General features: G+C 47.1%; 1 protein-coding gene across 2 annotated transcripts in view; it reads left to right on the forward strand.

Annotated features, from left to right (window-relative positions):
• MAPK8IP1 (mitogen-activated protein kinase 8 interacting protein 1) overlaps positions 1-21,233 on the forward strand; it is a 409,187-nt gene that overhangs the window by 130,372 nt on the left and 257,582 nt on the right. For both annotated transcript variants that reach the window (XM_078684384.1, XM_078684385.1), the window contains exon 2: positions 20,137-20,251. In XM_078684384.1, coding sequence (XP_078540510.1) covers positions 20,137-20,251 — 115 coding nt within the window. The remainder of the gene's footprint in view (positions 1-20,136; positions 20,252-21,233) is intronic.

Raw genomic sequence — 21,233 nt, forward strand, 5'->3', positions numbered from 1 at the left:
TCAGTCTAGCGCCATGAAACCGCTGGTGTACGTGCGCTGTATAAATAATTTTAAATAGAAATAGAAATAGAGCCCAAGTGTGAGCCCCTTGCACGTGTCATTATGCGTTGCACAAGCTCTCCCTGTATCTGTGTCTAGTTGCTTCTCTCTGGGGTGAAGAATGAAGCCTTACGGGCTCAGGGAACCCTGCAGAGTAAACATTGGTGTTCATTCTTTGCGTGGGGCGTGTCTTGGATTGACTGTATCGTCGTATTAGTATATGTGGTTTCCCTGGCACGTGTCTGCATTTAACACCTTCGCTGCGGCGGCTATTCCGCCGCAGCGCTAAGGGGGCGGGGGCCGCGCAGGGCGCTCACACGCTGGTGACAGAACCGCTCCATCACCAGCCTCGGTTGAGCTGTGCTGATGACGGAGCGGTTCCGTCATGGCACCGCCCGCTCAATAGAACGCGCCGCGCTGGTGCGAAATCAGCGCCGCGCAGGCGCGTCGGGCGGGCCATGACGGAACTGCTCCGTCATCAGCACAGCGCCACCGCGGCTGATGACGGAGCGGTTCCGTCATCAGCATCGATGTGGTTAAATGTATCTTGGCAATGCCTTGCCCCTGGGCTCAACATTCTGATTGTGACAGCCGCATCCCAGCTGCAGGAACATTAACTTTACCCAGTAACTCAATGGCTGGCCAGGTGGATCTTGTGGTATTAGTGGACTAATGCGCCCACTTTAGGGGGCCTATGTTTGACCGCATGGCCAGGGGTTCAAATCCCGGCGGGCCCACTCAACCTTTCATCCTTCTGAAGTTGATAAAATGAGTACCAATGAGTTGGGTAACAATAAACATGTGTTATTCAGCGCTGCCCCTAGAGGGGGTACACTAAGCCGTCAGACCCGGCTGTCAGCCTCTCCCCCCACCCCCCACCTCCACAACGACCCTGGGTTGCAGGAGAAGGGGTCACGTGCAGGGCATCACCTTACCTCTGCAGGACCTGGGGGCAGCCCTCTCTGTGGAGGGGCCGGTTGTAAAATGTGATCTCATGCACGTGGAGGAAAACAGAGTGGAAGAGGCAGGCTGTGACATGACCTCACGCCGGCTTCCGGGTTGCTATGACGTCATACTCTCAGACAGGAAAGGTGACTCCAAACATGTAACATGTATTCTGGGTAGAAATCCTCCCGCGGATTACGTGGATTTGGAGTAAATGGCATTAAAACTGGAGGCTAATCAGATGTCTTGTCCCTCGAGTAAATCACGTGCCTCTGACTGTACAGTTTACAAAAATAAGTGAATACAAACGTTGTCTGTTGTTGCACGTGTGCGTGCGTGACACGATCGCACGGCTCGGCACCTGTCTCTGCCCCTCCCTCTCCACATCTCTGCATCAGTGCATGTGGGAAAGATGATGTCACCATGGCAACCCCCGCCAATCCCATTTCCGTGGCTTCCTCCCCGGTGAGACCTCCTCCCACGTGTCTCATTTTATCTCCTCTGCTCATCACCGCCTCATCCTGCGAGCGCTCAGCCTCACTCGGCGCCATCCGCCGCTTCAGAGGACAGAGGCTCAAAGAGGCCCGAGCCAAGCTTTGTACAATGGAAAAAAGACTAATTGCAAATTCAGAATCTGCGTTTGCAACCAAATATCGATTGTGTATTTGGAAAGGGCGTCCCTTTCATATACCGAACCAGAGTGGTATGGATTCATGTTTTGCCCCCTTTCTTGGCATATACTGCAGCGCGTCCACAGCGCAGAGATACCGCTTCGGGGGTGATTCAGGCGCTTTATAAATAAATAAGTAAATAAATAAATAAGATTCCGGTTGCAAAACAGTAGTACTATATCACCATTTAATACTGGTTGTAACCCATTCCCAAAGAGGAAGGGTCACGTGGAGACCTCCTCCCCCTCTGAGAATGTTAAAAAATGAAACTGCAAAGTTTGATTTTTTAATTTTTTTTACATGCATCAGGCTGTATTTAAAAAAAGAAAAAAAAGGCTTTCTATAAGGCAATCACAGAGATAGTGGTAGCAGGCCACCATCCCTGTGACGACTGCAATTCTAATGGGTGGCAAAGTGCGAGCTGCCATATTACTGTGCATGTGGCAGGTCTATTTGCGACCCACTAGGAATCGTTAATGAAACTCAAAAGAGTTTCATACATTAGGAATACCGATTTCCTAATCGCGATTCTTAGAGGATCACAATTAGGAAATTGGTATTCCTAGTATCTGTACAGCCTCTTACTTTTCTCAGAAGATTCAAACCATCTATTCTTCATTCTCTGGGGGTAATGAGGCTGAGGAATCCACCATCTCCTTGGAGATTGCTCCCACGGCCCCTTGCACGCTGGACAAATTCCCTTTGTTAGACTCCACCACTATTGATAAAATCATCCCTAAAGTCACCTCGGGATCCCCCAATGACCCAGCACCTCCACAGCTTCTCACGAAGGTCTGGGATGCTATCCGCCCGGCCATCTTGAATGCTCTCAATGCCTCCATCACTTCTAACTCTGTCCCCGCCTCCTGGAAGTGTGCGATGGTCAAGCCCTTATTAAAGAAGCCCTCCCTGGACCAGAGCAACTTGGCTAACTTCCGCCCAATCTCCTTACTCCCCTGGATCAGTAAACTGCTTGAGAGACACATCAACACCATCTTAGTAGACTACCTGGAATCAGCGGACCTGCTCTGTGTCTCTCAGACAGGGTTCCGCCCCCAGCATGGGACCGAAACTGCTCTTATTGCGGTGACGGAGGAAACCCGAGCCGTGCTGGATCGGGGAGGAAAGGCAGCCATCATTTTGCTCGATCTCAGCGCCGCGTTCGACACTGTTAACCATACCATCTTATTACATCGTTTAACGGGTTTGGGTGTGTCGGACGCGGCGCTGGAATGGCTGTCCTCCTTCCTGGATGAGCGTTTCTTCCAGGTGCTTGAGGGTGAGGCAGTTTCCATCAAACACCCACTTAGCTGCGGGGTGCCTCAGGGCTCCTCCCTGAGCCCCACGCTTTTCAACGTTTATATGCAGCCTCTAGCGGGGATAGTCCAACCTTTCGGTGTGCGTATTGTCACCTACGCAGACGACACCCAACTGGTGGTCTCTCTAGACCACACAGATGGGTCGCCTAACACCTTAGGTCCCTGTCTGGAGGCTGTAGCTAGGTGGATGCAACTTTCCTGCCTCAAACTCAACGGGGAGAAAACGGAGGTTATGCTTTTGGGCAACCCTCCGCTGACTTCTCTGGCTTCTATCTGGCCTACCTGCCTCGGCGCCCTCCCCCCCCCCCCAAAACCCCAGATAAAGAGCCTGGGCATCTGGCTCGACAAGTCGCTTGACTTTTCGGCTCAAGCCACTAAAACAGCTGCTACATGTGTGGGGCTCATGAAGATGCTTCGTAAAGTGCTCCCTCTGCTCCCTTTTCAGGCGAGTAGAATCATGGTCCAGGCCCTGATCCTCTCTCGCCTGGATTATGGAAACGCGTTATACCTAGGAGCTCCGGTAGCTGTGACCCACAGGCTCCAGGTTACCCAAAACTGTGCCGCCCGCCTACTGTACAACATCCCTCGTTGGCAGTCAGCCAAGCATGCCTTAAATAATCTCCACTGGCTTCCAGTCGCCGCTAGAGCTCAGTTCAAGGCTATGTGCATTGTGCACAAATCCTTTCACCGAACGGGCCCAGCCATCCTGTTTCCATTAGTACTGCCCTATGTCCCCCCCCAGAGCCCTAGCGACCACAACAACGATCAATAAAGCTAGGTGGGGTGGCCGCTCCTTTTCCCACACGGCTGCTAGGCTCTGGAACTCCCTCCCCCTCGCCCTTAGAGGGAACCCCAACAGGATGGCTTTCAGGAAAGCGCTGAAAACACACCTGTACACCAAAACTCGGTAACCTCCCGGGCAGCCCATTTTAACAATCAATATAAGCGCTGCGAGGCCTTCGGGTAGTTTTAGCGCTATACAAGTATAATTTTTCATTTCATTTCATTTCACATCCGGCCCAAGGTGACCCCACACGGCTCTGCCACGCCCCCCCCCCACCTCTCCCCCGGTCCACAACATGCCTCTCCGGCTGCTCCTGCTTTGTGTCCTACTCTCCTCTACTCTCATCTGCATGTTTCTGCCTATCTCCCCTCTCCCCCCACAGACTGCCGACAGCCTTACACTCTTCCACCTAACGTGCTTTCTTACCACCCATCATGCCACCTGGCATGTAGGGCAGTATCGTAGGACCCCCACTTTTCTCTGTCTTGGGCAGGTTTATGTACAGTGCCCTAGCCGTGGTTCAGGGTCTTAAGTTCTACTTCCACAGTTCACCTCGAGGTGTTCTTTGACCTGTCTCTCTTCTGTTTGTCTTCTGGCGTTGAGTGGAGAGCTGTTCTTGTGATGGAGTCTTGTTCTCCTCTGATGGTGCGTCTTGTCCTCTGCCTCTCTTCCCTCAATGGGGATTGCACATGGCACTTTAATTTACAAATGATGCACTGTCACTTTGACATTGTTGAAACTTTGTTGACAATATAAAAGTACCAAAAAATGGCTACAACCTCAGGTTTGACAAAGACCGCTTTGAGGTTGAAGCGCATTACCTGGTCGTGTGTGGTCGCAATAAAAAACTCTTACAGCGAGCCTGAGCGTGCTGGAATCTGTTTTGATGGGAAGCAGGCCGTTCTAATGGAATTACCGACTTGTTTACAGGCCGCCTGATATGTTGGCATTAGTTGCCCGTTAACAGTCAAAAGACTCTGAAAATTAGTAGGGCCACGAGCATGTTGTAACAGAATCCTTAAATGGAAGCATTCAGATTGGTTTGGGTGAATACTGTACATCCTACCAAGAGCTGAGTCTTTCCTAACCCCAAGGTGACCTAGTACCTCCTGGCTGCGTTTCCGACGTGTAAAGGTTGAATGAGCCCATGTGTAGTACTGTGGAACTTCGTGGTTTAGCAAGGTTGTCGCAAAATCGTCAGACCCACATAATTGGAAGAACGCGATAAGGGTTGTTGCCGGAGGGTTTTGTGCAATGTGCCTAAGGTTTGTGTCATTAAAATACACTCTTTGTCCATTCGGTAGATGTACGGCCAAATGTGTGACAGTGGGATGCATTTCATGAATGTGAAACTCAAGAAGCCTCCACATGGCCACGGACGTGCTAATATAACGGCCATTTACATATGTTTCAGTCTCATTGTGTTTGTTTTGTATAGTAGTAGTTGCCTGATCAGAGCCTTTGTTGATATATTTGCATATATATTTTATAGCTTTTACGGATTGGCAGTATTCAATATTAATGTGTGCATTAAAAGATCGGCACAGTACAGGGGAGTATGGAACAACCCACCTATTATTTACAGTTACCTCCTCTCCTCTGACTGTGATTGTGGCAGTATGCCCACCATGATCAGGGCTTCTTCGACGGTATACGGGATACCCATTAACACCAGTTTCTGTCTCATCATTGAGACCCCTTGGGTATTTCTTAGTACAAATACCGTTCTTCATACTGGATGAATGAATGTTGTGTTCCCCACATGGGCCATGGAGCATGTTTTTCTTGATAATTTGGAATAGTAGTTGATCCGTAACAGGACCAGGCAGCTCGGCTGATATGATGCAATCTACTTCGTCAGGCTGTATTTTACGTTCAAGCCACAATAAAATGTGTACGTGAGGTAGTCCTCTTTTTTGCCATTCTATCGTAAAGATGTAAGCTTTAGTTGTACCAAAAATAGCTTTTTGGTTCAGCAGCTTCATTAGTGCTTTCACCTTTAAATTGAACACACGCGCTACGATGTCATGCCTATCGTAGGATCTTTGATTTGGGAATAAGTGATGTTTAAATTCTGGCCATTCTTGATTGCATGTGAAAGTGATAAACAAATCTGGTCTCCCATACTGTCTGACGTATGTCATGGCGTCGTGTGTTTTTTCGTGCATGTACCTGGGTGAGCCAGTGAAGGTAGAGGGTAATATAACGTGTTGTCCAATATCTAGTGCATTTTTGTTCTGATCCTGATTAACCGCATCCTTTAAATGGATGTAGTTATCTGCGCGTAGTTGTTTGATTACGACGTATAAAATCAAGTCTTTCTGTTATCATCTTTGCCATCATATCCACAATGTATTGATTAAACAGATTGCGGAACCAATGCAACATATTGAAACTGCCGGATCGAACCATAAGTGTATAGGCATAGTACTGCATGCATGTCACCGTTTTGTGAGTAGTCGAACGGTTTTGGGGTATATTTAGACAATACACATCCTCCCCTCTTGGGAATAGAATGGGGTATTGTAAAGGGTCATATGATCTATGTAATTCAGAAACTCTACGTAATAGGCCTTCCCGAGTATGTAAAATAATGTCACAAGGACCTTTGTTCTCGTTTACTAAAAGAACATCAACCTCATCCGTGGTCGGTGCATTATACCTCCCTTGATGTGTATTTGGTGGACGTTGATCTGCTTGGATGATGAGGTGCAAGTCTTTATTATGTATATTCATCTCATAGTTGTACTTTCTGGACTGAATGTAACTGTTATGTGTGTGTAATGTGTCCTGTAGTAGTTGAATAAGCTGTATGTTTAAATGTGGCACCATGTGCGACCGTGTGTCTAGTTAATGTTGGTGAGATAGGAAATAAATTTGCAGAAATTGAGCAGGTTTGCCTTCCTGTGGTAGTAGACTGCCAATTAAGTGGTATAACTGGCCATGAATTTTAAAGGTAGGCATAAAATTCCCTTCCCTCACTTCATTAGCCCCAAAGGATGTCATTTGGAAGAGAGTATTGTAACGCCATGTATTATTTAAACAAGCATTGGAAATGCAATAGGTCTCGCAGCATTAGAGTTAGTGCTTTTAGAATTGTTTATGGGTTTTTTTTGTAAATCTTTAGCATTTTTGTTTCCTGTAGCCAATGCTAAAGAATTAAAAAAAAAAAAGCCATAAACATTTCTAAAAGCTCTGAAATGCAGTCTGAAATGCTGGATATATATTCAGTACAGATACACTATATTGTTAATGAAGACATAGGATATAATATGTTGTACTGTATACACACAATTAGATGGGAACGTGCTGTGTGTGTCAGCGATTGAAAGAGACTGCACTCAGAGTTGCTGTGCGCATCAGCGAAAAGATTGCAGAGTAGACACGCAATACTTGTACTAAAGTGTTGTGCGATTGTACTGTAGGCACGCAATTTAAAATCCAGCTAAACGCGTCAGCAGAGTTGCTGTGCGCATCAGCGAGTGAACTGTAAACTAGACACGCAGTTTTAAAATCAAGATGTGCGTATCAGCGAAAAGATTGCAGGGTAGACGACCAAATACTTGTACAAAAGTGCTCTGCGTGTCAGCGAAAGAACGTAAAAGTCTGCACTGGGCACTGCTGTGCGAGTCTGCAAGAAAGCATGGAGCTGCTGTGCGCATCAGTGAGTAAACTGTAAAGTAGGCACGCAATTTAAAATCCAACTGTGCGCGTCAGCGCCGCGGAGTTGCTGTGTGCATCAGCGAGTGAACTGTAACTTATACACACAATTTTAAAATCAAGCTGTGCGTATCAGCGAAAGGATTGCAGGGTAGACATGCAAATACTTGCACAAATGTGCTGTGCGTGCCAGCGAATGAGCATTAAAGTGCACACAGCGTCGCTGTGCGCGTGAGCGATAGAGCATGGAGCTGCTGTGTACATAAAATGGACACAAAGCTGGTGTGCACGTTAGTATTGGCACAAAGCTGTTGTACACGCTGTTGTCCGTCTGTAAAGGCTGCTGGGTGTGTCAGCCAAGGAGAATGAAGCTGGTTTGCGCGTCAAGGTTTCTAGGTGCGCAATCAAAGAGCAACATCGGGTCAATGCGTTGCACGTTGCGTTCCAATGACGAATTTCTGGAATGCCACAGTTATATGGAGAAGTCCTAAAGTTCACAGAGGAAAGCACAGTGCCAGCACGAGGACGGGCAGTCACGAGCAGGTAGTTAAAGAAATAACATGGAACCACCCGGACAGCGGTAAAGTTAACAAGTGAAAGCGGGATGTAAGTAGGGGGGAGGAGAAGTCTGGGCAGGCAGGATGACTCAGGGGAGGGGGCGGAGCGGGGCAGAGCGGCATGTGGGTGTGAAGAAGCCGGGCCTTTGAAGTGAAGCTAAGCTTCACTTCAAAGGTGTCGGAGGAATGCGGGCGGCTGTGCACGCGCTTTTAAGCTCAATGCACATGCGCATTGAGCTTAAAAGTCACGGGCACTGCAAGGAATCGCCACGATTCCTTGCAAGTTGGATAAAGAGTGGATAAGCCCCCATAGTCTCGCAAGCTCGATGCGCATGCGCATCGACAGGCGAGACCTAAAAACGATTTGAAAGTGGATGAGTCCCATTGAGTAGTTGTCTAATGAGCAGTGGTGGTTCTTCAATGTTGAGAATACTGACTTTTCCAGAGGAGCAGCAAAGTCCTTGAGGTTCAGCCTTCCATTTAAGGGCGTAGCACTTGTTTCAGACGTTGTCCATGTTGCCAATGTTGATATCTGTATGGTTGATCTAGTCACAAACTGGGTTGTATTGGAAGGCCGATCTTACAGTGTGTCCAATGTGAGGGTGTTGTCTTACAGTGATTGGTGGTTGTTGGAGGTTACATAGTACTGGTGTCCCTCTAATACTGGATCTTACATCGATGTGTTGTGTGTTGTGCTCGTTAACGTCACGCAAAGTGGCAGGTATGTCTGTTAGTAGCTTGTGTGAGTGAGTCTCTGTAGCACTGGAGGTGGCGATGCGCGCACTCTTGTTAACAAGCCGCACTGAACGCCGCACAGTTGGTTCACTCCTTAAAGCAGACGTGAATGGAGCAGATATGCGAGCTAACATTTGATTAGTGTTGTCTTGGCTTTTGTGTAGCCGTAGTATTTTTTGTGCCCGTATTTTGGAGGTTGCTCTGGCAAGTTGTGTCTTCCTCTTCACCATGTTTGGTTGTTCCAGGAGTAGTGTGGTTAATTAGTATTAGAATGACTGGCAGGGTGGTATGGTGTGTCCCAGCTTGCGTGTAAGGTCGCGTAATGAGTGTGAGTAGAGGCAGGAAGTTGCACAATGGTGATACTTCAATGTTCTCCTATTGCACGCACTTTGGAGTTACATGTACTTAGTAATGGTTAGTGCCGTTTACTTGTGGCAGTTGTTATGAGTAGCTGTGTGACACTGATTAGATGGTGCAAATTGCCTCCCCCTCTGCGGCCAATCACAATCCCTGGTAAGTGGCTACCTGTGGCATACCTTCATCAGAACCTGCGTGGTACTGACTATGTACATAAATGGCTGAAACGTTCGTGACCCCAGAAATAAAGTCCGTTTTGGAGCCATCAGTAGAGTTAAGGCTGTCGGGTCAGTAGGTCCTAAATGATGTAGTTGATTGGCTCCCCCTCTGCGGCCAATCACAATCCCTTGTAAGTGGCTACCTGTGGCATACCTTCATCGGAACCTACGTGGTACTGACTATCTAGATAAATGGCTGAAACGTTCAGTTCGTGACCCCAAATATAAAGTCCGTTTTGGAGCCAGCAGTAGAGTTAAGGCTGTAGGGTCAGTAGGTCCAAAATGATGTAGTTATTCTCAAGACTAACATGCTTTCTTTCGCTAATTTCGAAAATGTTTGTTACCTGTGTTGTCGATCCTTGCTGACACGCTAATGCTGGGGATACCTTGCAGCAGAACATGTGTCTCCGTTTGTCCAACCAGTGGCCGAAAGCGCCCAGCGATATGTGCCTCTGCATCCGCTGATGACGACGCCAACGATCGGCGTGTGTGGCTGCTGTCAAGTCACTTGGCCTCACGGTGTCCAAAAGCGGCACCGCGATGCTGTGCGTGTCCCAAATTTCTCCGTTAAATGTGCAATAGCGCCCCAGCAATGCTCAAGTGCCTCTGCATCCGCTGATTAAGGCGCCGACGTTCAGCGTGTGTGCCCGCTGTGAAGTTCTCAGTCATTGACGCAGAGGGTGAGTGTGTGCTTTTAGGTTCTCTGCGCTTGGCGCGCCACAGCCGCCCTGGCCTGCACAATGTGCCCGGGTGCCTTTGTAAGTTAACGCACTTCTGAAACACGGCGTGGTGCACTGAGACGCCACACTCCTGGCGCACTGAGACGCCACACACCGCGTCAACGTCAGTACACCGCCACACATTTCTACGTGATAGAACGCTATTCTCACACTTTACAATGCTGTGATAGAACGCTATTCTCACGCTTTTCCAATGCTGTGATAGAACGCTATTCTCACGCTTTACAATGCAGGCGGCGTCTCACGCTTTACAATGCTGAACGCACACGCCCACCACAATGCCTGTGATAGAACGCTATTCTCACGCTTTACAATGCAGGCGGCGTCTCACGCTTTACAATGCTGAACGCACACGCCCACCACAATGCTGAACGCACCCACCCACCTCAGCGCTGGTGCTACTTCCAACGGACTACATACATATATACTATATGCGTGTGTGTGTGTGTGTGTCCTGTACAAAGTTCACCAGTTAACATGCTCTCAGGACCTAGTATGACTAATCCAGTTAGTGTTGCAAGAATCCGTTTATTACATTTTAGCGTTTCGGCTGCCCAGCAGCATTGATCACGTGTGCTCCACTGGCATGCGTGCCACTCCCCTGGGGTCCCTCAGTTTCAGAAGGAGCACTCGTGTGGGCTGAAAGATGCAGCACTGAGGTCTCTCCTGATAACAGGTGAGTAAATCGGACTTCGTAGTTCGGCTGATTTTAGAGGAATATTTGCACGGTTCAAAAATAGACACTTAGAAACTTTCCTGGTGAAAACCACACAATAGATTCCTATGGAAGGAAATACAAATTACTGGTAAGTACGCTTAGATTTACTTTTCAGGGTCTGTACTGGGCTCAAAGATGCAGCACTGACGTCTCTTGTGATAACAGGTGAGTAAATCGGAATTCGTAGTTCGGCTGATTTTAGAAGAATATATTGCTCAATAGTGAAGGAAGGGGGCGGGGCCTGAGGTGACATGTGTGAAAACATGCCCTGTGGCGCGTTTTAAGTTGGGGAATTAATTCCTCTTCAATCCTGAGGTCCCCTATGGGCCACCTAGCCCGCCAGGTACCTCCAGTATGCGCCAGGGAGCTGCGTTGCAGAGAAATGTTCAGAGGCCATTCCCCCTTTTTACAACACTCTGCAACGCAGCTCTGTGGCGCTTACTGGAGGTACCTGGTGGGCTAGTTGGCCCCTAGGGGACCTCTGGATTGAAGAGGAATTAATTCCTCAACTTAAAACGCGCCACTGGGCATCCCAGGTCACTTCAGGAGCCCCGGGGAGGTGGCGGTCCTCGGCCTGTGAGTTCCCCCCATACATAATTTTAAAGCCCCGTGGGTTGGCGGTCCCTGGGGCTGGGGGCCCCCTCTGGGCCCCTAATTATTATAAAAAGAAAGAAGCTCCGAGGTGTGGCGGTCCCCGGGGCAGCGGGGCCCCATGAGCCCCACCGCATACCTAAGATGAAAGCCCTAGGAGGTGGCGGTCCCCGGGGCTGGGGGGCACCACTGGCCCACCATTATAATTAAATACATTGCCCCCGTGGGCTATTTTCAAATACTGCAAGCTTCATTTTTTTATTTTTTTCCGCGGGATACACGTATCCTACGCGTTTCCCGTGATTTTTTTTTAAATAAAATGTTTTTGGGCTTGGGAGTCCTTGTGGGGCCCCCTGACCAGGCCTAGGGGGTCAGGGTGTTTCTACCCTGCCCCCTTTTCTTATTTTTTGTGTTTCTTTTTCTGTTTTCTTGTGCCTCGGTTGTACCGAGGCACAAGATGGCTGCCAACACTTCCTGGTTTGGAGTGTTGACAGCCAATTAGCATAAAGCTCGTGCTCGGGAGGATACGCGTACCTTTACGCGTACCCTACTTCATCCATAGATATATCTCTACTTTTTTGCCAAATTTGGTGTAATTCCGTTCAGCAGTTCAAGCTGTAGCCTCACTTAAAGGTCCCTATGGAAAATTGCATGGGGAAAATATGTTTTGGGACCCCCTTTTTTCTTGGACCTCGCTTGACGAATCACCCTGAAACTTTCAGGATAGGATAGGAGCGCCCCATCTTCTTGGAGAATTTCGCAAAGATACGTCAACCGGCGCCAAAGTTATTCCATATAGAATGTTGCGTATTTCCTATGGAAACTAGGTCCTAACTAAAACTACCTACTAGCGACCGCCAGTAGATAATATATATAATTATATGTGTATATATATATATATATATATATCCAAAACCTCCTACTCCGCAAAGAACAGGCAGAGGCCACTCAGGGGATACAGTTGGAGGATCTTGAATTGAAGAATAAAAGCGTGTGCATAATGCATTTCTGCCTTACGGCCTTCCTCAGATGCTTGCTGTGTTGCAAAGGTAGACTGCACCGTCACTTTTGATTGTCCTGGGTCGCTGCCATTGGCGGAAGTCCGCTGACCAACGGTCACGTGAGTACCAACCCACTGTAGTTCTGCCACAACTACAGCTCCCAGAATGCTGTAGACTTGGGTGAGTGTTGTTAGGCAGTGGCCGAAATAAATGACCCCCATTATATATATATTTAACACAAACAAACAACTCCCACAGAATGAACCAATGAAGGAGACACGGACACCAGGCAGTTAGGATACAGAATCTGTTTTATTTAATCAAATCAGCCTCAATCCAATAGTTAAAAAGAGAGACGTGTTTCGTCTGCACATCTATATCTACATATATGTAGATCTACATATATGTAGATATAGATATGAATTTATATATTCACTGAAAAAACAAAGGTTAAAGTGATGTTATAGTCAAGTGAATATCTCAGTGACAACATTAACGTTTTGAAGTGAAAAAAACAGAAATTCAGGAGTTATAGTTAGCAGCACTAACTATAAACTGTGCCCCATCATGGTCTGCTATTGACCCCACATATGACATCACTCATAACATGTTCTATGGCATCACTGATGGCATCTCAAATGACATCATTGATGATGTCACTGAAACGGCCAGCAAATTAGAGCGCTCGCTCTCGTGGGACTCGCAAGAGCCTCTCGCTCCTGCAAGAGCGTGAAGGCTCACAGGAAAAACAAACATCTCAACCAATCACAGGGCACTATTTTTTATTTTGTGCCTTTGGGGGACTCTCGTGAGCCCAGCTGTCAAAATATAGAATCATTTTTCACTTATAATTTTTCAGAAATTACTGAACGGGTTCACACCAAATTACAAGAAGCACAATCTGCGGACCAAGATCTAGTTTCCTGTCGAATTTGGTGTCATTCCGTTCAACAGTTTTTGCTAAAACTTCTCTTAAAGGAGTCTGTGGGAAATGCATGGGGAGTTTGCATTTTTGTACCCCCCCCCCCTATCATCTCGGCCCCCGCTTGACAGATCACACCGAAATTTGATGATATTTTTGGCACAATATTTTTTGTCAACAATGTTTTTTACCACAATATTTTGTCAGTGATCCTTCTGTGTGTTTACTCAGTCTGTAGGTAGTGTGGGTACTGGGGTTACTGTAGGACATCTAAGCCGTAAGGTGCTGGTGCCTTAGCAGCAGGCACCCTTGTCTTTGTCCGCATTCATCATCATTGCTAAGGGCAACAGAGCAAGGTCTATCAATCACACACTTTCTGAAACTGTATGTTTCTTTGCATCACGTCACCTTTTGATTTGGGATATTTTAGTTGTTTAGATATTACATTTTTATGGTCAGGCTTGCCAGCGCAGTTGTTTCCAGTCAATTATGTGGGAATCATTTTGAGAACGGGGCTTTGGCTCCGCCCATGTGTCGGGAGCCAGGCGTTCATGATTGATTGGGCAGAAGTTTTATGCTGTCACAAAAAAGGGCGTGGCCTCCACATAGCTGTGATTGTTTCATTTATCCATCTGCTTGAGCGTTAACCTCTTCACCGCGGGGGGTAATTTCCCGCTGTGCTGGGGGGAGGGGGCGCGCACGGCGCCTGCATGCTCATGACGATCTGAGCTCGTCATGAGGCACGGCGCTCCTGTGCTCATGACGAGCTCAGCTCGTCACAGGTGCATTACCTGCCATGGAACGCTCAGCACAGCAGGGGAATTATCCCCGCGTGTGAGCTCATGACGAGGTTAAGGGTTACACACGTGACCTTGTAATGTTGTTTACTGGAGCATTTATGGTCTTTTTCTCTGGCAACAGCAGAGATGGTGGGAGGGCAGCCATTAATCTACATGGAATATTAGGTCTGGCTTTACAGTGCAACTACCACCTGACCATTCAATCAACACCAATGATGTTCTGCAGATCTTTGTTTTCATACAAATACATATCTGTTCCCATGCTATCTACTTGTAATGCTTCATATTACCATAATTAATTCATTAATGTCGGACCTATTGGCTTTGCCAGTGCTTGTTAAGTCTGTCTTAACAGTGCAGCTGTCCCCAGATGTGATGTGGTCAGCCTAAAGAAGAGCTGCCAAGAGTACTTCAGGTAGCGGCTTTCGCTCCCCCGTCTTGTTGGTACCCAGGAGTACATTCTGATTGGGCAGGAGCTGTGTGCTTTCCACCCAGCTGTGATAATTTGGTTTATTTGCCCAGCTGCCTGAGCCAGCAGCAGTATGTCTGCCTGTACTTGAACTTTTACAGGCACACACATCATTGTAATGCTGTTAAAGTGTCTCAGATAACTGGATCATAGACAGTGTGTTTTCTGGCAGCAGCAGAGATGGGAGGAGGGCAGTCATTAGAACTGTCCTGCAGTCTCCCAGCACCCCCCCCTTCCGTTATTAACTTTAGAGTTGGGAGTGAAGATGTGTGTTTGAGAGCAGCATGGGAACGCCCAGAGCTACATTCATTTACAATGGCTTTTAGGTCTGGCTTGACATTGCTTCTGCTGATGGACCTTATGAGAGCAACAAAAAAAAGCTTTCAGAGCACCTCTGAGAGAGGAACTTAGCCTGCACCCATGTGTTGGTTCACTTAAGTACAGGATTTGATTGGGCTGAATTTGTGTGGTACCATTAGAAAGACTGCATAGCCTGCACTTTCCGGCTTGTGGCAAAGCTTACACTCGATACAGCAGGAATGAGTTTGTTATTAATTAATTGCGGGTTTCTAAAGCGCTAGAATCGACTCCCGAAGGAGTATCTCTGCGCTGTAGACCGCTGGGGAACCCGTCCTGGCTTTCCCTGTGAGATGGTCCCTACTGGGTATCTCCAAGGTGAAACCAGGCATCCCCAGCGTATGTGGGGGGCCGTTGTAGAGATGAGGCAAGCTAATGCCCAGAGTTGCCGAGTGTGATCCCTGGTTAGAGTAGGCACCAAGGCGAGAATTATTGAGTCCGCTGACCCTGGTCCACGACCCTGCCGCGTCGGGGATAGAACCCTGGTCCCGGGCCGTCCTCTTCTTCCGGGTCTGCCGCCTCTAACCAGTGAGCCACACCACTCCACACCAGTGAGCCACACCACTCCACAAGCCGATGCTCATGACTATAGGCCTGATCTGTTTATTATAACAGTTTATGATAAAGGCACTCGGCTAGACATATTTACTGTGAACAGCATATGTTAAAGTCTATCGGCATGTAAGCGTGGATTGTTAGTATTCTATAGTAAACCCTACAGATGGGTATTTGGTTACATGGAATCTCACAGATTACCTTAGTTCTCAGGGGTTTTGGTGTTTATTGCTCTGACAAGCCATAGGCACAGATGATTTGCACTCTGAGAATCCTGTGAAGAGTAGTATTTAACTTTGCCAACTGTAATGCTGTATGGATTTGCAGTTTGTGGGACTCTGTGCCTGGTGGTTATTTTGTAGAAGTGCTTACTGTCCGTACAGTAGGCTTCAGTGAGGTATTATTACTGCTGTCGGTTTGTTTCAAGTGCAGAGAACTGTTATGCCAAATGCTGCAGGTCTTCCTTGTTTATTATGGAAGGCTCTTACAAAGGCAACAGGCCTGACTTATTTACCATAGTGGGCAAGACTTTTGCTTCTTGTCACCCATCTGGACAAACCCAGGGAGCGCTGTTGAGAGGCGGTGTATATTGTCTTGTCAACTGTAACTTCATACATATTTGTAATATTATAAAAGTATATATATTGGGTGTCAGCTTATGCGCACTTCAATCATCCTGGGGTGTATGTTGTGTGACGTCAGTGGTAAAGACTAGAGGCCTTATCGTTCCCTGTCAGGTGCCTTAGGTGTGATCTGTTTATAATGAAAAATGATGACAAAGCAAGTAGGCCATATCTATTGTGAAAAGCATGTTTTAAAAGCAATGGGCTTTTAAGTGTAGATTGACGGGAAACATCCTAAACCACGATGATTGAACCACGACTCACCTGAACAACGAGGAGAGAATAACGAAGACTGCTGAACAACGTCGGCCGGAACTACGAAAGGCAGAACAACGAAGTATAACGTATCCTGTATAACGTCACTCCTCAGAATTAAGGGAAGATTAGGCGGGGTGTCGGGGGTCTCCCCCCCCAAAAAAAAGGATAAATAAAAAAAATTTAAAATGGTATGCGTTGTCAAAGCATACTAAAATAGAACATTTAGATCCGTTTTTTTAAAAAAGTGGTTCACGCTAGAAGTATTGCAAGTACAATAGTGCCATCTAACAGCCAAACACGAGATGTTTAATTTCGTGGTTTAGGAAGTCGTGCTAAAAAAGGTAGTGGTTAAAAATAGCTCGCGCTTAGGCTTTCGTATTTAAGGCAGTCGTGGTTGAGGCAGTAGTTGTTTAGACATACAACCTGGATTGTTATCACATGGTGCTAAAGCCCGCAGGCAGGTATGTTTAGCATAGAATCTCGCAGGTTACCAAAGTAGGCAAGAGTTTTGGTGTTGGCAGCCCACCCGAACAAGCCATGGGGATAGAGGATTTTCACCAAAAACCGGTAAACCGTGTTAGCCTTTATAGGTAGGGATTTTATATTCTTTTACTATCTGTATTTTGTACATATTTGTAATTTTATTACAGTGCATCTGATGGGTGCCTGGTGGGAAGCTTGTGACCCACACAGTGGGTCTGAGTTGTTTAAAGGCAGTAAGCCTAACATTGACGCTGAAAAGCATAGGTTAAAGTCCTTCGGCACATGAAATGTCATAGATTACCTTTGATGGGGAGGATTTTTGTTTTGGTACCACCTCTGACAAACCCTCGGGGGAGAGGATGTAGCCTTATGGCTAGAGTGGTGGACCTCAAAACTGGGAAACCGGGTTCGAGTCTCTGCAACCACGCTCAACATCCTGTGATTCTGGGCAAATCACTTAATCTCCCTGTGCCTAAGAAAAAATGTAAGCGTATATCTGAAACATAACTGGTGCTCATGTAAATGTAATACCTAATATCCTCGGGTCTAGTTTGCGCTATATAAAACTCTTTAAAAAAAAAAAAGAAGACTTACTCTGGAATAATTCTTGTTAGAATCGCTTCCTAGTTGTTTGCCAGAATCTTGTAATATAAATATATATCCATATAAATGTAATTTACACTCTGCGTCCATCCATGGCAGCGTACTGCATGGGGCAGTGGTTCAGTCCACATCACTCACTACCTTTCTTGCACTGTGAATGAGGGCATTTTCTGAACTACATTTACTTGGTAATGATTGTGCTTCAGTGCCAGAGTTGGAGTGCTTTGAGATCCCTTTCATTACTTTGCTGGACATCTTTCTTTTTAATGTTTCTCAAGAGGATACTACAGCTCTCCAAGCAGTGCTAACGGGTCGTCGCTTGCTTGCCGCTCTCATCTGCTGTGCTCTGCATCTCGCGTGGTCACTTCCTCTAAACCAGGAGACCCTTTTAGAGTGCTGCTGTTCATAGTCTATCCTTGTCTTACCATTTCAAGATGGCCAACTTGTTGATGTAAATGTGGCAGCCATGCTGGACCTTTAAAAACAACAATTGACTATTTACAAGACCCTGCATGATGGACACCCACTGCTATGCTTAATTTGATTATTGCAGGCTTCGGCCCACCATGTTTAGATGGCAGCAAGGTTTCTTTTTTTAACTTGTATTTTGTTTAATATATCTTGCATATGTTGTTGAGTTTGTGTGTGTTTTATTGCAGTTGTGTCAGAGGGTAAATGAATGGATGCTTGAGTGGAAAGATGAGTGACAGAGTGTATGTATGATGGGCGAGTACCTAACCCCATCAATGACTCAAAAGGCACTTTCAGTCATTAGCCAGACCTATTGACATTGCCAATGCTTGCTCTGACTCTAGTATTTCATGTCTTCGGTTTTGTGGGACATTTTAGGGGTTTTGTTCACACATTGGTTCAATATTTTTTATTTAAAACCTTAGTTATTTTGACATTGATCTGCACCTATTGCATATGTCTTTCTTTCAGTTGCTGTAAATAGGTTGTTGACCTACTTTTAACTGTGTGAAGTTTACAAACTCAAGCTCTCCCTCCTACAGCTCAATGTGTTGCCCCTTACTTTGGCTTGGGCAGGAGCCTCTGCTTATTGTCAGTCCCCATGGTCATGTTATCCATAGCCACTCCCTGTTCGTGGTCAGTGCAGACCCTCCTCCCGTATAGGGACTGCATCTCCTTCCGCCCTCCTGCGTTTGGCTTGAGGTCACCATGCTCACGGTTCGCCTGTACCCTATCCTTGACTGCTCATCTGTTGGCCTGTAGTCCCCTCCACTCCATCTCCTTGGGTTGGATATACCCCCTTTCATGGTTAGTGTGTTGCCACCCCCTGTCCCTGTTGGAGCTTAGCTCCCCTGCTCCATGGATTGATGGACGCCCTTCCGCCGCCCACTCTTGACTGTACACCCCAGTTATGTAGTAGTCTCCACCCAGCATTGTCCCCATGGTCCTGGGGGAGGCTGTAGCCTTACCTGCTCCCATGGTGGACTGAACCACCCACCCCATTCCACTCCTCTACTGGTACATAGAAGGCTCCATCTTGCGTTCCTTTTGAGCCGCCTCGTTCCATGGGTGGAATTAGCGAACAAGGGTACCCCGATATGCGAACCTGGGGTGATCAAATATTTTAGGAAAGACAGTGGTTCAAGTGGTGGCCACAAAGGGTTCAGAGCAAAAAAGTGTGAACCCCAAAAGGGGCACTAGGAATCTCAATTAAACTAGATCATTAATCATGCTGGAGCACAGAAGAAGGCGAACATATTTAGTGTAAAATAGACAGTCTATCTTACATAAGTAAAACTTAGTACTCTAAGTAATATTCAGGTGCTCACAAAAGTGAAAAGTGGGCGTGATGTGACAAGGTGATAGTGGATTAAAAGACATAACATCGCATTGAAAAAGACAAATTGAACTTTACGTAAATGTAAACAATGGAAGGAGATCTTGTTTTAAGGGTTCATGGCGTTTCGATCTTATAAACTTAAGATCATCTTCAGGACATATAGTGAGCAATCTGAAATCTTATTTGGCCAAGGGAGTGGACCCGGGCGGGGTCACAGGCGCGGTCTCTTCCGTGGTTCCTGGGTGGCCTCTTGAGTGGGACGGCTCTATCCATAAATAGAGCCTTGGAGAATTTGCTGGTTTTGGACTACCTCCGGCTGGATCGGTGTGGCCTTAGGGACTAATGGAACCGTCAGGGTACAGGGGTGTAGTACACTAATGTGGAGAACCGTAATTAGTCAATGTGTTATCTCGTTGTTGCCAAGGAACTAATTGCACTGACGAAGTTGGAATATACCACTGATGTGGTTGGCCGTAAAAGGTCAGTCGGTTGATTTGGTGTACCGTAATAAAGACGAATTCAGCGTTTTCTGCATTTGTATCCGAGCGCAGGTCGCGAATCAAGCTCCTTCCTGGCAGCGGCTCAGCAATTGACTGGACTGGAGCGGCCCAAATCTAACGACTGACCTTTTGTCAAATAAACTGTCTATTTTATACGAAATATGTTCCCCTACTTCTGTGCTCCCAGCATGATTAATGATCTAGTTTAATTGAGATTCCTAGTGCCCCTTTTGGGGTTCACACTTTTTGCTCCGGACCCTTTGTGGCCGCCACTTGAACCACTGTCTTTCCTAAAATATCGTTCCATGGGTGGACTGTAGACCTCACTGCTTCCATGATGGAGTGACCTCCGTTTGCGCTCTTGCATTATTGTGTAGACCCACCTGCTTCGGTTGCACTGACCTTTGGTTTTCTCTTCCAGGTTGACTCATGACATCAGCCTTGAGGAGTTTGAGGATGAAGACTTCTCAGAGATCACAGAGATCACCGATGAGTGCAGCCTGGGCCTGACCTGCAAGGAGAGCCTCGCCTGCCGGGTAAGGAGATGGGGCAGTCGTTGAACTCACAGCGGGCATTATGGGGATAAAGAGGGTGTGGGCCTGACCCTCAAGGGGAGTTTTGCCTGCCGGGTAAGGAGATGGGGCAGTCGTTGAACTCACTGGGGGCATTATGGGGATAAAGAGGGTGGGCGGCTTGGGCCTGACCCTCAAGGAGAGCCTCGCCTGCCGGGTAAGGAGATGGGGCAGTCGTTGAACTCACTGAGGGCTTTATTGGGATAAAGAGGGGGTGTGGCTTAGGCCTGGCCTGTTAGGAGAGTCTTGGCTTCTGGGTAAGGAGATGGGGCAGTCGTTGAACTCACTGAGGGCTTTATTGGGATAAAGAGGGTGTGTGCGGCCTGGGAGCGCATCACCTGCTGGGTAAGGCACGGGAGCAATTAGCGGCCAGATATATTCCTAAGGGATGATTTGTTTTGCGCTATATCAAATCCAGCTAACATAACATAACATAACTTGGCAGCGTTAAGTGGAGTTCATGGAATAAACAAGGTGTGTGTCCTGGTCCTGACCTGCAGGGACAGCTTTGCCCACCAACTGAGGAACACAGGAGTTGTGGCGCTCACAACGGGGCGTTACTGGAACAAAGTTGGCGCGTGCTGTGCCCACAAGAAGAGTCCCATCTACAGGTGAGGAATTAGGATAAACAAACAATATCCCAACTGGTATTACTATAGGGGTGATTAGACATGTATGCGAAAAGCATTACGTGGACAGAAACAAGGAGACTCAATTCATTTTGAAACGTGCTCATGGCATCGTATAATTAAAGAAAAGTAAGAAACACAGTTGTAACAGCACTGTACATAAATGAATAACAAAACAACCCGAATTGGACTTGGTACTCGGCATGTGCAAGTGACACAAAAGGTGGCGACACAAGTGACAATTGTGGTCAGCATGAACGGCGCATGGTGTGAACGTGTTTGAATATATACAGTGAATCAAGAGAACAATGTGGCTC

Source organism: Lissotriton helveticus, chromosome 3_2 (genome assembly GCF_964261635.1).
Source record: "Lissotriton helveticus chromosome 3_2, aLisHel1.1, whole genome shotgun sequence".
NCBI classification, from domain to species: Eukaryota; Metazoa; Chordata; class Amphibia; order Caudata; family Salamandridae; genus Lissotriton; species Lissotriton helveticus.